At 45.4% G+C, this 15,064-nt stretch overlaps 1 protein-coding gene across 1 annotated transcript in view; it reads right to left on the bottom strand.

Moving 5' to 3' along the window:
- Positions 1-13,242: 13,242 nt before the first annotated feature.
- The window catches only part of TMEM209 (transmembrane protein 209), a 29,910-nt gene continuing 28,088 nt past the window's right edge, over positions 13,243-15,064 (bottom strand). Inside the window, exon 15 of the mRNA XM_006088357.3 lies at positions 13,243-14,655. Within this exon, the coding sequence (XP_006088419.2) occupies positions 14,601-14,655 (55 nt within the window). The 3' untranslated portion in view covers positions 13,243-14,600. The remainder of the gene's footprint in view (positions 14,656-15,064) is intronic.

The following is a 15,064-nucleotide window of genomic DNA, read 5'->3' as shown; positions in this document are numbered from 1 at the left end:
CTTTCTAAACCAGTGATGGTGAACCTTTTGAGCTCGGCGTGTCAGCATTTTGAAAAACCCTAACTTAACTCTGGTGCCGTGTCACATATAGAAATTTTTTGATCTTTGCAACCATAGTAAAACAAAGACTTATATTTTTGATATTTATTTTATATATTTAAATGCCATTTAACAAAGAAAAATCAACCAGAAAAATGAGTTCGCGTGTCATCTCTGAAACACGTGTCAGGTTCACCGTCACTGTTCTAAACAGTCCCTCTGGGGACAGGCTTCCTCTCACCCCAGCTACAGCCCCTGCCCACGGCCATCCACCCCTCAGGCCCCTCTGATGCTTCTCTAAGACCCAGAGAGCTCAGCGAGAGGTGTCCATCAAGGTTCCCTGGGGCAAGGGGTAGGGGGGCTGGGGACCAGGAGCCTGCAGGATGGGGGCTTGGCGGCTTAGTGAGCTACTCCCAGATCTTGAGCCTACAATAGGGGATGGAAAACAGTTGGTGTCTTTTGCCCACAACTCCCCACGTCACCAGAAGGACGTGGTCAGCAGCCTGGGCGTCATGGAGAGGCCAGGACAGACGCTGTGGAGGCTGAGAGCACCTGGGCACGTTGGACGAGGTGCCCTTTCCTCCCCTGGGTGGTGGACCGAGGTGCCCTTTCCTCCCCTGGGTGCGGGGCATGCCCTACGGGCACTGCCTGGGCTTCTGCTCCCACTGGGGCTCAGGTTTGTCCTCTAGCTAAGGGCCACCAGGTGGGGGAGGGAGACGAGGGAGTGAAGGGCACAGCTCGAAGCTCTTTAGAAACTCTAATTCTTCAGTGTGCAGTGGGGGAAAGGGAGGAGGAGGGGGACTGGGAGGGTAAGGGCTGGAGGGCGGGGGCTGGGGAGGCATCAGGCCTGCTAAGTAGAGCTGCCCCCATGGTATCCCCCCAGAGGCAGAGATGCCTTGGGATTCAAGCCAGGAGCAGGTGGCCATTAGATCCCCGGCCCCCAGCTCCTGAGCCCCCTACAGATAATCTGGCACCGTTCCAATGCCAGCTGCGCCGCCTGGCACCAGGTCCTGCACCCAGGAGAGCCCGTGGTGCACGCGGCCGCCTAGGGGACCGGATGCATGACTCACTCACTGCTTGCTAATCACTCCCCTCTCCTTCGCCTCACATCTCACACAGCCTGCCTTCCCCAGGAGAACAGCGAAGCGTGCCCATCTGACACCTCGCCTGCCTGCTCCCTGTGACACATTCATCTGTTCTCACTGCTGCCCCTGCTGTGCAGCACCCCACCCCCAGCTTCCTGCTCCAACCTCCACCAGGACAACTCTCCATGTGTCTGTCTCTCCCCTCCCGGCCCTCCACCCCCCCCACCGCCCCATCGAGTGCTGTCCAGGTGAGCTTGGCACCTGGAGGCAGGTGTGTGTCCTCCACACCCCCAGCCTGGAGGTCCACGGAGAGGAGTAGCAGAGCGCAGTGGCCAAGTACTCCCTTTTGGGGCCACCATTTGGCCTTTCTGTGAACGGTGGCATCTCCCCTAAAGGGAGTCAAAAGCCAAAACCTGGCTCCTGGTTGTGTCTCTGCTTTGGCCAGAGGCTGGAAGAAGGGACCAGCCCAAGTAGGTCCTGGGAGTGTCAATGATACCCCTGCCCTGGCACCACAGAGCCAGCCCGAGGGCAGACTACCTCCTGCAGTGCAGCCAGGGCCCTGGTGGTGAGCAGGACGCTGGGCACTCCCAGGCCCCTCTGGGCTTCTGTAACATGAGACGATCCAGCTGCTGGGTGCCTGAGACCACTCCTAAGCTTTCTAAGCTGTGACAGGAAAAATAACAACTCGCCTAAAAGCTGGTCTGCAAAGCAAACACCGCTTGTTCATGGTATTTCACAATAGAAATAGCTCCTTTGTTCTACTAGGCTAAACGGAAGTGGCCTCCCAGGCCTGCCACCTGGACAGTCACGCCGGACCCTCCACTCAGAAGTGTAACGCTCTGCTGTGGCGTCTGTAAATGACTGAGCAAGGGGCCCGCATTTTCATTGTGTATGGAGCCCCGCAGTTCTGCAGCTGGTGCTGGCTAAAGGTGCTTAGAATGCTGGCCGAGGAGAAGCGGATGGACGTGTCTGCGATGTTTTGTTCTATAGGGTGTTGGTACCTGGAAGACAGCAGTTGAACGTTTCCTCATTTTCAGTGCCTGGGGCAGGGGGAGAGGGTGAGCCAGTGAAGACAATGCTTGGTGGGAGTTAAACTGTTCCAGGGGATGGTGGTCCCAGATGCATTGCAGTTATTCTCCTTGGAGCCAGACATCTCCTGTGGTGACAGACGGCTAATATCCACCCTCTCCTTTTCCCTGGGGGGTAGGGGGTGGTGTGAGGACGCATGGCCTGCCTCCAGGTGCCATGCTCACCTGGACAGCACTGGATGGGGTGGGGACAGGCACATGGACAGTTGTCCTGGTGGGGGTTGGAGCAGGAAGCTGGGGGTGGGGCGCTGCACAGCAGGGGCAGCGGCGAGGACCGATGAACGTGTCACAGGGAGCAGGCAGGCGAGGTGTCAGATGGGCACGCTTCGCTTTTCTCCTGGGGAAGGCAGGCTGTGCTAGGATAATAAGCGGGCCGTGGCCATTGTGAACAAAAACTGCTTTCCCAGAACCCTTTGCAGCTAGATGTGCTGGCCACGGGGATGTACCTGGGAGTGTCTGCCACCATCCAGGGGCCTTCAGAAACAGTGGGTGCGTCTCCTTTCTTCTGAGTCGTATGGCAGAGACATTTTAAACCTTCAGACTAAGATCTGAAGCAGTCAGAAAAACACATGCTATCTGTTCTTTCACAATAGAAATTTACGTAAGAGTGTATTGGCACATAGTTGCCCTTTAATTTTTTTATTTTAATCCTGACCTGAGGATATTTTTTTCCATTATTTTTTAGAGGAGGAGGAAGAGAGACAGAGAGGGAGAAGGAGAAACATCCATGTGGGAGAGACACATCTATTGGTTGCTTCCCACATGGGCCCTGATGGGGAAGGGATCGAACCTGCAACCCAGGTACTTGCCCTTGACCAGGAGTTGGACCGGAGACCCTTCAGTGTGTGGGTGGATACTCTAACCACTGAGCTGCACCGGCCAGGGCATAGTTACCCTTTAATGTTCAGTTCTTCCAACAGAGTCCCACCTTTAAAGGGGATAGGAGATGCTGGTGGGGGAAGCAGATAAGTAAAAGCTCAGGCATGTGCAATGAACAAGAGCTGAGTGGGGTAAGGGGGATGGTGAGTGACAGCGGTGCTATTTTAGGGTGACAAGAAAGGGCCTGAGGAGGTGCTATCTGAGCTGTCACAGACAGCTGGGGGAAGAGCACTCGGCGAGAGGGGTACGTTCAGATTGTTTTGCCGTAAGGGGGATCCCTTACTAAGACTCAGACTTACATTTCCAACTACCTGTTGTCTTCTCCATCTGGATGTCCCAGTGGCAGCTCAAACTCCACGTGTTTACAATTTCTCTCCTGCTCTGCACCAGCTCCTCAGCCTCCCGGCGCTACTTCTGTTATTAGTGCCACTATCTCCATAATCGCCTGGACCGAAATCTTGGACTTGTGTGCACCAGGTTCCCAGGTGGTGCTCATGGCTTCCCCAAATGCTCTCCTCACAGGCCTTCCTGCCTGCAGCTGCTCTGGCTTCTGCCCACCTGTGGTCAGTCAGCTTCTTTCAGCTCTGCTTTGACTTAATTCTCCTCTTGAAAAACTTGAGTGTCTCTACAAATATAGCCTGCAGTCCTTACTCAGAACGAAGGTCCCCCTTTCCTTCCCACCCCATCTCCCCGCAGTTCCCCAAAGACAGCCTCTCCTCGCCTGTCCTCACGTCCGGAGCCTGGCCGCTTCCTCCTCCGACTGAAATTCAATCGCCACTTCTCCCATGAAGTCTCTCCTCGGTTCTCACTCAGCAGAGCTTTCTCTTCCTTTGACCTATAAAATTCGATCTGCACCTCCTTTATTTCTGGCCCTTTTCGATTGTAACATTGAGAAAAGAATTGAAAATGAAAATACAATCATTCATATTTTCATTTCAACGAGTGAGTTCACATCTGACTGGGGTAAAGGGGATGGTGAGTGAAAGAAGATATTCTTTTCCAGGCCTTGGCTATCTGAATGCATATTTTTATATAATTGTAATCACAGTAGACAGACGTTGTTTTGACTTCTACCCAACATTTTCCCCGTCTTCCTACAGTCTTTTAAAATTGTAGGAGTTTTAAAATAAGCCTGTAAGTGTCTCATTCAAGGATGTATCTCACAGAGTTGATCTAGCACTGGGTATTGGATGGGTTTTGGTTTGGGCTATTATAAACTAGAAGCTTTCTGAGGGGAAAAAGAGATCCTAAGTCTTCTCTGTATTCCTAGCACCTAGCAAACTACTTCAATCAGTATTTATTAGGTGAATAGATGACAAAATGCATACAACAAACATCTTTAGGCATAACTTTTTTTTCCCGTTGATTATTTCCCTAGGATATATTTTCCTGGGCTCAATGAACCAGAGTAACAATATTTTGGGGGAGTGTGGGGCATTGCACATTGTTTATTGCAGGCACTCGGTAAATGCGGGTACATAAATGTTCAAAGTATATATAACCAGGGTACGCATTTGTCAGACTGCCCTGGTCAGGAGGCAGACTATGACCATGGACTAGAGTAGACCATGCATGTCAAACTCAAAGGCTAACACGGGCCAAATAGACAAGGTTTAAGTTTCTTGGGCCACAAAAAAACAAAAGCTTCAATTTTCATAGAAACGTAGGTTTATTTCGATAGAGACATGCTGAATACAAAGAGCTGAAATAAATGAGTCATCGTTAACATAAAATAATAGAACATTTTAATAAAAATTAATATTTTTTCTTGAACATTAACTTACCAGACACTGAATAACTGCACAAATTCATAAGTGTAATGCAAATAAACCTATTTTTCTTGTTCTCCAAAAGCGAAATATTTCCTGTTGCACACACCAAACAAGTCAGTACAAGACCAATGGCATGGCAATCGGCTGCTAAAATATTCACTGCTGGTATTAGTGGAGAGAAACGGTGCGCCTGCACGTAAGGGAAATGAATGCAACACGATTATAGTAATCAGTCATTAGCGAATGTTGTGGTTTGTTACTAATAATTATGTATAATAGGGTATTGTAAAAATTAAGTTACAAAATTTTCATTAAAATTTTCCTACATACCGTTATATTGGCTGGGCTGCAAAAATATTCGTTGTGGGCCGCATGCGGCCCGTGGACTGCGAGTTTGACATGCTTGGACTAGACTAAGGCTATCTTTATTTTTTTTTTTTTCCTTTGGAGGGAGTACCCGGATTTGAACCGGACTAAGGCTATCTTTATTTTTTTTTTTCCTTTGGAGGGGGTACCTGGATTTGAACCGGACTAAGGCTATCTTTAAAAAAAAAAAATGTTTGAGAGAACCAAGATGGCAGTGTAGGTACGTGCCAGTACTCGCCGCCTCCCAGAACCACATTAAAATTATAATCAAAATACAGAACCATCATCATTCAGAACTGCCTGAAAGCTGGCTGAATGGAGGGCCTACAACTAAAAAAAGTAAAGAAGTACATTGAGACTGATAGAAGGAGTGGAGGTGAGAACAGGCTGGTTCGACCCCACGTGCAGGTTTTTTTTTTTTAATCGGGAGAGAGATAGTCTCTGTGGAGGCTGCCCGTGAGGAGCAAGGGGTCCCAGCCCCACAACAGACCCCCAGCCCAAGGTTCCAGACTTGCAACTACGGACTATAAAAAACAGCATGGATTATGGCTGAGTGACAGGGAGCTTCCATTTAAAGGACCAGCACACGAACTTACTTGGATTCCCAGTACCGAGTGGCTTTAGGGAACCTAGATACATATGGGGAGGAACTGGATTGTCTGGCATCAGGGCAGGAACTTGGGGGTGGCTTTTTCCCAGATGGGGGTGCTCCCAGGGGTCACTGTTCCTGTGCTGGGCTGACTGGCAGCCATATCTGAGTCCCCATCATCCTGGAGCACCCTTTTTTACCCCCTGGGGATTCCCTGAGACCCCACCTCATCGAATTTGCAGCCCCACCCAAGTTGTTTGCAACAGCTTTTCCATATGAATGGCCTGTCCATGCTCAGGTTTCAGACTTTACTAAAACCTCTCAAACAAGCTCCATTTGGTGACAGCATGCCCTGAGCCTATCAATAAAAGGCCCATGATCCAGCACTAGCACCAGCTGCCTTGCTTCACATCTGGGCCTCACCTGGGCACCTCCAAGCCCAATACAAATAGCAAATAGCAGACATCTGCAAATCACTCTGCTGCTCCTGCTGGGTAGCCCCAGGAAGTGGCTGACTTTGCACCTTCCTGGAGGCTCTAGAACAAGTGTGCCTGGTGGATAGCTTCAGTCCAATAGCAGATTACAACTCTATACATCCACAAGCGATACATTCCAAAGTCAGACTCAGTGAGCACCAAAACCCCACTAAAGCAAGTCCTGCTCCATAGGGGTGTCTACTACACAGCAGCTCTCCCAGTGTAGTCGCAGCTGGTTCCCACAACCAATTGGCCTGGAGCTCAATTAGCTCCCAGTAATGCCAACAGCAATCAAGTCTCAACTACAACGAGACTGTGCACATAGCCCACACAGGGACATACCTAGAGTGCCCAGCTCAGGTGACTGGGGAGGCTAAGCCACTGGGCCCTATAGGATACCTACTACACAAGGCCACTCTACTAACTCAAGGAGATGTAGCAGCTCTACCCAATACATAGAAACAAATACAGGGAAGCAGCCAAAATGCAGAGACAAAGAAACATGTCACAAATGAAAGAAATGGAAGAAAGCAAACTACTGGATATAGAGTTCAAAACCACAGTTGTAAGGTTACTCAAGAATCTTCTTGAGACCTCCAAGGAACTCAGTGAGACTTTCAAGAATCTTAGTGAGAATGCCAAAAAAATGGAAAAGGACCAGTAAGAAATTAAGCATACACTGTCTGAAATAAAGAATAATATATGGGGATTCAACAGTAGAGAATTCTGAGAATCACATCAATGATTTGAAATACGAGGAAGCAAAAAACACCCAATCAGAAGAGCAAAAAGAAAAAAGAATCCAAGAATATGAAGATAGTGTAAGGAGCCTTTGGGAACGTGTACCAACCTTTGCATTATGGGGGTGCCAGAAGAAGAGAGAGAGCAAGATATTAAAAATCTATTTGAAGAAATATTGACAAAAAACTTCCCCTATCTGGTGAAAGAAATAGACTTACAAGTCCAGGAAGCACACAGAGCCCCATACAAGAGGAACCCAAAGAGGACCACACCAAGGCACATCATAATGAAAATGCCAAGATGAAGAGAGAATCTTAAAAGCAGCAAGAAAAAAAGCAGTTAATTACCTACAAGGGAGCTCCCATATGACTGTCAGCTGATTTTGCAACAGAAACTTGCAGGCCAGAAGGGATTGGCAAGAAATATTCAAAGTGATGAATAGCAAGGGCCTACAACCAAAGCTGTCATTTAGAATTGAAGGTCAGATAAAGAGCTTCACAAACAATAAAAAGCTGAAGGGGGGGGGGGGGAGGAGAAAAACTATGAACAATAAAATGGCAACAAATACATATCTATGAACAATTGAATCCAAAAATCAAAATAAGTGAACAAGAAATCTAAAGAACAAAATATACTGGTGAATAAAATAGAATCAGAGGCATGGACGCATGGAACAGACTGGTGAATCTCAGAGGGAAGGGGGCTGGGGGATGGGAAGAGATTAATAAAATATTTTATCTATGAACACAGACAGAAGGGTGGTGAAGGCCTGGGGTGGGGCAGGAATGGGGTGAAGGGGTAGTGGGGCAAAAAAAGGGGGACACGTGTAATACTCTCAACAATAAAGATTTTTAAAAAAATGTTTAATATGTTTTTATTGATTTTACAGAGAGAGGAAGGGAGAGGGAGAAACTTTGATTAGCTGCACCCCCCCTTCCCCCCGCCAGCAAACTCCCTATGGCAGTGGTTCTCAACCTTGAACGAGGCCCAGAAATCAGGATTTTAAAGATTCCCAGGTGATTCTAATGTGCAGCCAAGGTTGAGAACCACTGCCCTATGGGGATCCAACCCACAACGCAACCAGGGTGTGAGTCCTGACCAGCAATTGAATCAGTGACCTCTTGGTGCACAGGAGGACACCCAACCAACCGAGCCACACGGGCCAGGGCAACTAAGGCTATCTTGATTTCCCCATGGGAGAAGGCCGATTCCAGAGAAACAGCTCAGAAAATACATCCTGTAGTTGTTACATACATATTTGGAGAAAACTCTATGGTTTCAGAGAACAGGAAAATGGTGTCCTGTGACTGGATCAGAGTGTTCCCAGCCCTCATACCTTGCATTCACCCAAATACATTCCCAGCTATGAGGGCTTGTGATGCCACCAATTTTGCATCCTACTGAGAAACTACTGGCAGATAGGTATCTAGATGGCTTCCCCCACCCCCAAGCCATATACACACCCTATACTATTGAATGTTTTCATAGAGCCCACCACAGAGGAATGCATGGACATGCAGAGTGGGCCTCTGGCCTTCCCTTCTGAGTTTTGATCCAATTGCCAATTGCCAGGGGCTTGCTTCTCTTCTCTATCACACTTATACTCACCAGCCAGAGAGCTCTCCATGCCCTTCAGCATGAAAAAAGTGCTCACTGAAAATTTCAGTCCAAAAAAAGGCTTGCTTTTCCAGTGAATTCTGCTTACTTAACCCAATTATTGATTCAACACATATTTACCAAGCATCTAATACACACCTGCTCTCAAGGAAGCTGCAGTCTTGTTTACATGAGTTTCATCCGAGAGACCTGCAGTTTGCCTTGGGTGTTTTTCTAGCTTTTGCTCTACTGTTGCACCTGCCAGGATAGGGGCAGGAGAGCAAGCCAGCAACACTCACAGCTCCCTCTCTAATAGAAGCTACGGGGTGGGTGAGTGGAGAGGGGCTGTGTGGGGAAATAGAGTTGCAAGGTGGGAAAAAGCAGCAACGTATCCAGAGTAATACAGTAACCTCGAGGAAACGTAATTACTCTGGCTACATAGAAAATATCTAGTCTTACTGAAGAGACACTATTCTAGGATGCGGATTTTGCCTCCGAGTTCTGTCCAAGGCGCTTGGTCTAAGTGGAGTCTAACCACCACTTTAAGGCATTTAACTCCAGGAATGTTCAAGATGGCATAAAAAAGACTTTAAAGAACTCAAGCAGAACATTGCACTGACTTTCTTTTTAAGGGTGGTTGACAAACTTGAGATGGAAACCATATAACACTTTCTCAAACCACCAGGTTTGGGGGCTGGTGGCTTTCGTTCAGACTTTCCAGGAGTTAGCTGGACTCCTCTCCGCCCCTCAGGCTGTCCAGGGGATGATACCCCTCCCCGTTTGGAACACAAGGAGCCTTTCTTTGGAGTTGGAGCTCAGTAAGCTAATGCCTGTATCCTGAGCCAAAACTATCACAGAGCTGCCTGACTCGTTTACACACCACGTGTTAGAGGAAGAAGCATGCCTGGCTGCTGCTCCTGAAAAAACAAGTTTTGCCCCCAACAAAGCAGATCACCACCTTCTGACTTGCCTCCTATGGGTCGCAGTTCATGAAAGCAGAGTCTGATTCAGGATTGTTATTTTTTCCCTCCGGTTTAGAAATGGGAAAGGAGAATGTTTTCTTGGTAGACCAGAAAGCCCAGCCGCTAGGCTACAAGGACAGTACTGTTATGACTGGGGATGGCCTTGTCTGAAGGGGTAGGAGAAGGGGCGGGGGCGAAGGACAGAGGAAGGAGACCACAGATACAGTTGGGCTAGGATGGTTGGGGTGTCAAGGCCATGAAGATCTGTAGTTCAGCACGACCCCAAAATGAGATAGTTGTGTTACAAAGCCAAAGGGGCCATTTCCTATGTTTACACTAATGTTATTTTGAGAGACTTTTAAATGCTTTTTTTTTTAAAACTGCCTAAAAGTACTATCACTTTTAGCTTCTCAATGATCTGAGGCATGGGGAGTATCTTTAAGTTAATCAGAAATCACAGTGTAAAGGTTAATTGCCCTGCCCCAATCAGTGACAAAGCTGTCCTCACAAGTTACAGCCCATTTAGGCCACTAGCTGTCCTAGTTTGACAGACGTTGGAATATTCTTTTTGTTTTTAGGGCATGAAAAAACTTATAGCTTTCAATTTCATCCATAGCAGTGCCCAGGGTTGTTTGTGTGTGACTTCGCTATGAAATATCTTTGGGGTCACTGCTGTCCTAGGTGGACAGGGTCCCAGGGACACACAAAGCTGTTCTCCATGTCCATCCTGCTGTATCAGACTCTTCTCCCTAATCCCAAATGAGGTGCCACCCCCGTAGAATCAATAACCTGTTCCCCAGGCCAGTGCAGCTCACTCACTGTGGAAATGAAGTTGCTGATGGCCATCCAGGGAACAAATTGGCGATATGGCTCACAGCTAATGCCTACTAATCCTGCAAATTCAGCAGAGAGCCACTGTCATACCCAGCGAGAGACGTGGCAGTCACCGGGCCCAAGAAGCACAGGTGCTGACTGTGCAAATCCCTCTAAGTGGCAGACAAGGGCCCCACACAGATCCTTCCCCGAAGCCTTCTTGCCAGAGAGCTCAGCCCTCTGCTGCCTGCCCTCACACACTGTCCGGGACAGCTGGAGGGATACGTGAACCGGTAGCTTCTCCCATCCCTCCCGTGGGCCCTGTGGCAGCTGGGACAGTGTGCTGCTGCTGAGTGCAATGGAAGACCCCAAGAGTCCATGGAATTGGTGGTGTTGTTTTCCTAACACCATCACTTTTCACTTTCAGGCAGCCCCCCTGCGGCAGCTGTCGAGGAGCATGTCCTCCTTACCTAGCCACAAAGGAAAGCCGCAGTGCTGGGCTGCTCAAAAGGTGTCTGTCCTTCAAAGAGATGAATGTAAGCCTTCCTCAAAAAGCAGCGGTCCTCACCAAGTTCTCTTCAACAGCAGTACAGCTGTAAAAAAAACTGTTCTTTTATGAGGATGAAGCAAGATATAAGGATACTCTGTTAGAGAGACTAGAAGTCATTCATGAATCCATTCATATGACTGCTGGGTACCAAGAAAGGGGCACAGATCCAATCACCCTGGGGAGAAGTGGCTGGCAGCTGAAGTAGTCAGGACCAGCTCCAAAAGGGAGCAAGTTTCATTAGAGTGAAGTCTGTCGGCAGGGTGGACTGTGGAGGCGGATGGGGCATCCCCAGAGAGTGATCAGGATGACCAGAGGTAGCTTGCAGGGGGCCCAGCAAGGAGCAGCCCGCACCAGCTAGAGCCAAGGTCTGGGGGATAAGGCTAGCTTGGGACCAGATTGCGGAGGGCTTTAAATGTCAAGCTAAGGAATTTATCAGGGAAATGAAATGATCAAACAGGTGTTTTAGGAAGATGAATTTGAAGAGAATGTGCAGGATGAATTGGAAAATCTGGAAGCATGGCAACCATTAGGAAGCTGTGAGATTAATTAGGCTGTTGCAGTAGTCCTATGTGAGTTGATAAGGGTGTAAATGAGCATAGCGGCAGCAGAAATGGAAAGGGACAGCTGCAAGAGACATTGTTAAGAAAGAATGAATGAGGTTTGCTGCCTGATTGGATTGGGGACCCAGGGAGCTCAAGGAATCAAAGATGACACCAGAGTTTTGAGCGTAGGCAACTGCTGATACACTGAACAGAAAAAGGGATGTTAGAAGAGGGAGCTGTTTTCAACAGATGCGAATTCAGTTCAGACAGAGCCTGCAGGATGCCTAAGTGGAAATGTCTGACAGGTCACAGGAAATTTAAAACTAGAGCTCATGAGCGATGTTTTGGTTGGTGATGAACTTGAGAATCTCAAGTGCAGAGAAGTGATAAATGAAGTCGTTGAATGAATGAGATCTCTAAGGGAAAGCCTAATACAGTGAAACAGAGGACCAAAGACTGACCTCTGAGGAAGGCCCACATTTAAAGGGTTTCTATTACAAACCTGGGTTTAGAAAGTGCCATCCACATGCTGCATGTCCTCACCATTAAAATCAGTTTAAAGTATATATCAGTTTGAGAAACCCAAGCAACATAGCATTTTTATGACTCAGTAGGAACTAAATTATAATAACCTAACTATTCCCCTAAACAAATTTGGCTGAATTCAAGGTTCATATCCAGAGGAAAAAGAATAAATGATATAGTGAACATAATCTAGAAGATTAGTAGATTTAAGCCCACAAGGATGTCAAGCAATAAAAACTTGTGAAAAATATCCTATAAATAACATTTAATTAGAGAAAAGTAAATATTTACTCATTTTTAACATAGGACCAATAAATTTACCATATTTGCAGTACACTGTCTTCCTGAGTGTGAATTTTTAATAAAGGCTGCATTAAAGCATAAGCTGGCTCAAACATTTGTGAAGATGAGTTAATATAGGAAGGCTACCCAGAGTATAGTAAGCCCCACTAGACTTAGCATGCAAACAGAATATCTTTTCTTTCTTAGGCCTAGTCTTTTTACTTGTATATTTACAGTATACTGTATTTTTTGACAGTCATTTAAAAAAAAGAAAATATTGTAGCTTTGAATTTTTGGACTAAAAGATGCCTTAAATCCTATAAAGAAATATTTTGTTTTATGTATTGCTAACATTTTCTCCTTTTTGCCTTTAATAAAGAATATGCACCAAATAGTCTAACAGCAAAGCAACTGTTATCCCATGACACCTTTAATAACTATTGAAAGAGTAGAATTAGCCCTGGCTGGGGTTGCTCAGTGGCTAGAGCAGCGGTTCTCAACCTGTGGGTCGTGACCCCTTTGGCGGTCGAACGACCCTTTCACAGGGGTTGCCTAAGACCATCCTGCATATCAGATATTTACATTACAATTCATAACAGTAGCAACATTACAGTTATGAAGTAGCAACGAAAGTAATTTTATGGTTAGGTCACAACATGAGGAACTGTATTTAAAGGGCCAGAAGGTTGAGAACCACTGGGCTAGAGCATCAGCCTGTGGATTGAAGGGTCTCGGGTTCCATTCCAGTCAAGGGCATGTACCTCCATTGCAGGCTTGATCCCAGCCCCGGGAGGCAAACAATCGATGTGAGAGTCTCACATTGATGTTTCTCTCTGTCTCTCCCACTCCCTTCCACTCTCTCTAAAAATCAATGGAAAAATATCCCTGGGGGCGGATTAACAACAACAACAAAATGAAACAGACTTAGATCTTAACATGTCCTCATATTTAACACGTTTAATTCACATTTTCCTCTAAAATATCATAGCAAACATATCAACATATATCAAAAGCAGTTAAAATATAGAAACACCTTTCCAGTGGACATAAGACTTTTAAAAAACAGAAACAAGTTAAAAAAATTTACAAATTATACAAAACGGGCTGCACATAAAATACTGACATGCAGTTATTCAGAAGATACTGGTTTTAGTTATTTCCAGGTGATGGGAATAGTCTAATATGGCAATCCAGAAAATATATGCAATTGTTGGCTGGCCTTAGTGGTACTACATATACACATTAAAAAAAATAGTCATGCAAAACTTATAAACCTGGTAACTTCTCATTCTCCAGATGTTTTGAATACCTAAAAAATGTAAACCTATCATATGATCTTAAAGGGAACTCTCATGGAATGAAACTTTTTAAAGTGGATGATACAGAGATAGGCCTCTTAGAAAATTTTCCCTATTTGGCTTGAGTTATTAAAACCAAAGCAGCCCTGGCCAGTGTGGCTCAGTTGACTGGAGCTCTGTCCCATGAACCTAAGGTCAGGGCACTGCCCACGTTGCCGGTTTAAATTCTGGTTGGGGCGTGTTCAGGAGGCAATCAATTGATGTTTCTCTCTCTCTCCCTCTCTCTTCCGCTTTCTAAAATCAATGAAAATACAACAACATATAGAGTGAGGATTAAAACAAAAAACAAAGCAGCAGTTTTCTTGATGTCCTCAGCTTCTTAACTAAGACCAAATAGTTTAATTCTATCAGCTAAATTTAATCGAAGAGTTGACTTTTTAAGCACAATATGGTCAAACTTCTTTCATCAAGTTTAAAAAATACACAGGAACTAACTAATCCATTACTTAGGAGTTGATTTCATTTTTAAAACATGGGCCTTGGGCTGATTTGCCAAACACTGGGAAAAGATAGAGATGAAAAAAGTCAGACAATTTGCTTGTTTCTTTTTAAGTACTTACACTAAATAATGTAATTGAAGAGTCAATTGAAGAATCAGGTAGATGATTCTTATTTGAAAGTTACAATGAAAAGGGACTCATCTTTATTTAATTAAGGGGGGACTGCACTGTTTTAGGTTAACAACAACCCTGAAGGGTTGCAGTTTTGTAAGCAACTGAAAAATCTGAAATGTGATAAAAAATCGAGAGTAATGTCTGTTGTTGAAGATATAGGACATACTTTCACAAGAAAGTTTCCAAAATAGCTATTTTTCATTAAATCTAAAGAGTCTGTAATATACACGTCATAAAACAAAAGAGGTGGTGACTCAGAGATACTTAGATTCAACTTCTGATTCAGACAAATAAAAGTCCAAATGTTTGGAATTAATGACCAACTACTCGCCAAAAATCCACAAAATATTCACACCAGATAGACCAAGATTAACTCTCCTATAAAGAAAAAAGAAAAAAGTTTTAGTGAAACTGATTGCCAAGCATTGAAGGTCTTTTCTCATATAACTAAACACAGAGTGCATGTTTAATTGATGACATTTAACAGTATTCTGTAATAAGTTATGGTCCACATGGTTTATCAGCTGAATTCTAGTAACAGTAATTACTTTCTTAATTGTGCTTAAAACCCAAATTTAGAATAAATGAATTTACAGTGTTGAAAATTAATTTTTCAGTGAGCCTCAATAACTATTATATCAGGTAGAGTTAACAGGATCATTTTAGTAGGTAAAATCAAAGTAAATGTGTAATAAAATTTTTCTAAATGGAGAATATAGAGACAGGCCTCTTAGAGAAATTTACCTATTTGACTTGAATTAGGAATTTTCCAATATTAGAGGATGCT

The sequence above is a fragment of the Myotis lucifugus genome, unplaced genomic scaffold (assembly GCF_000147115.1).
Source record: "Myotis lucifugus unplaced genomic scaffold, Myoluc2.0 scaffold_46, whole genome shotgun sequence".
Classification (NCBI taxonomy): domain Eukaryota; kingdom Metazoa; phylum Chordata; class Mammalia; order Chiroptera; family Vespertilionidae; genus Myotis; species Myotis lucifugus.
This window is presented reverse-complemented; position numbering and strand designations above follow the sequence as displayed.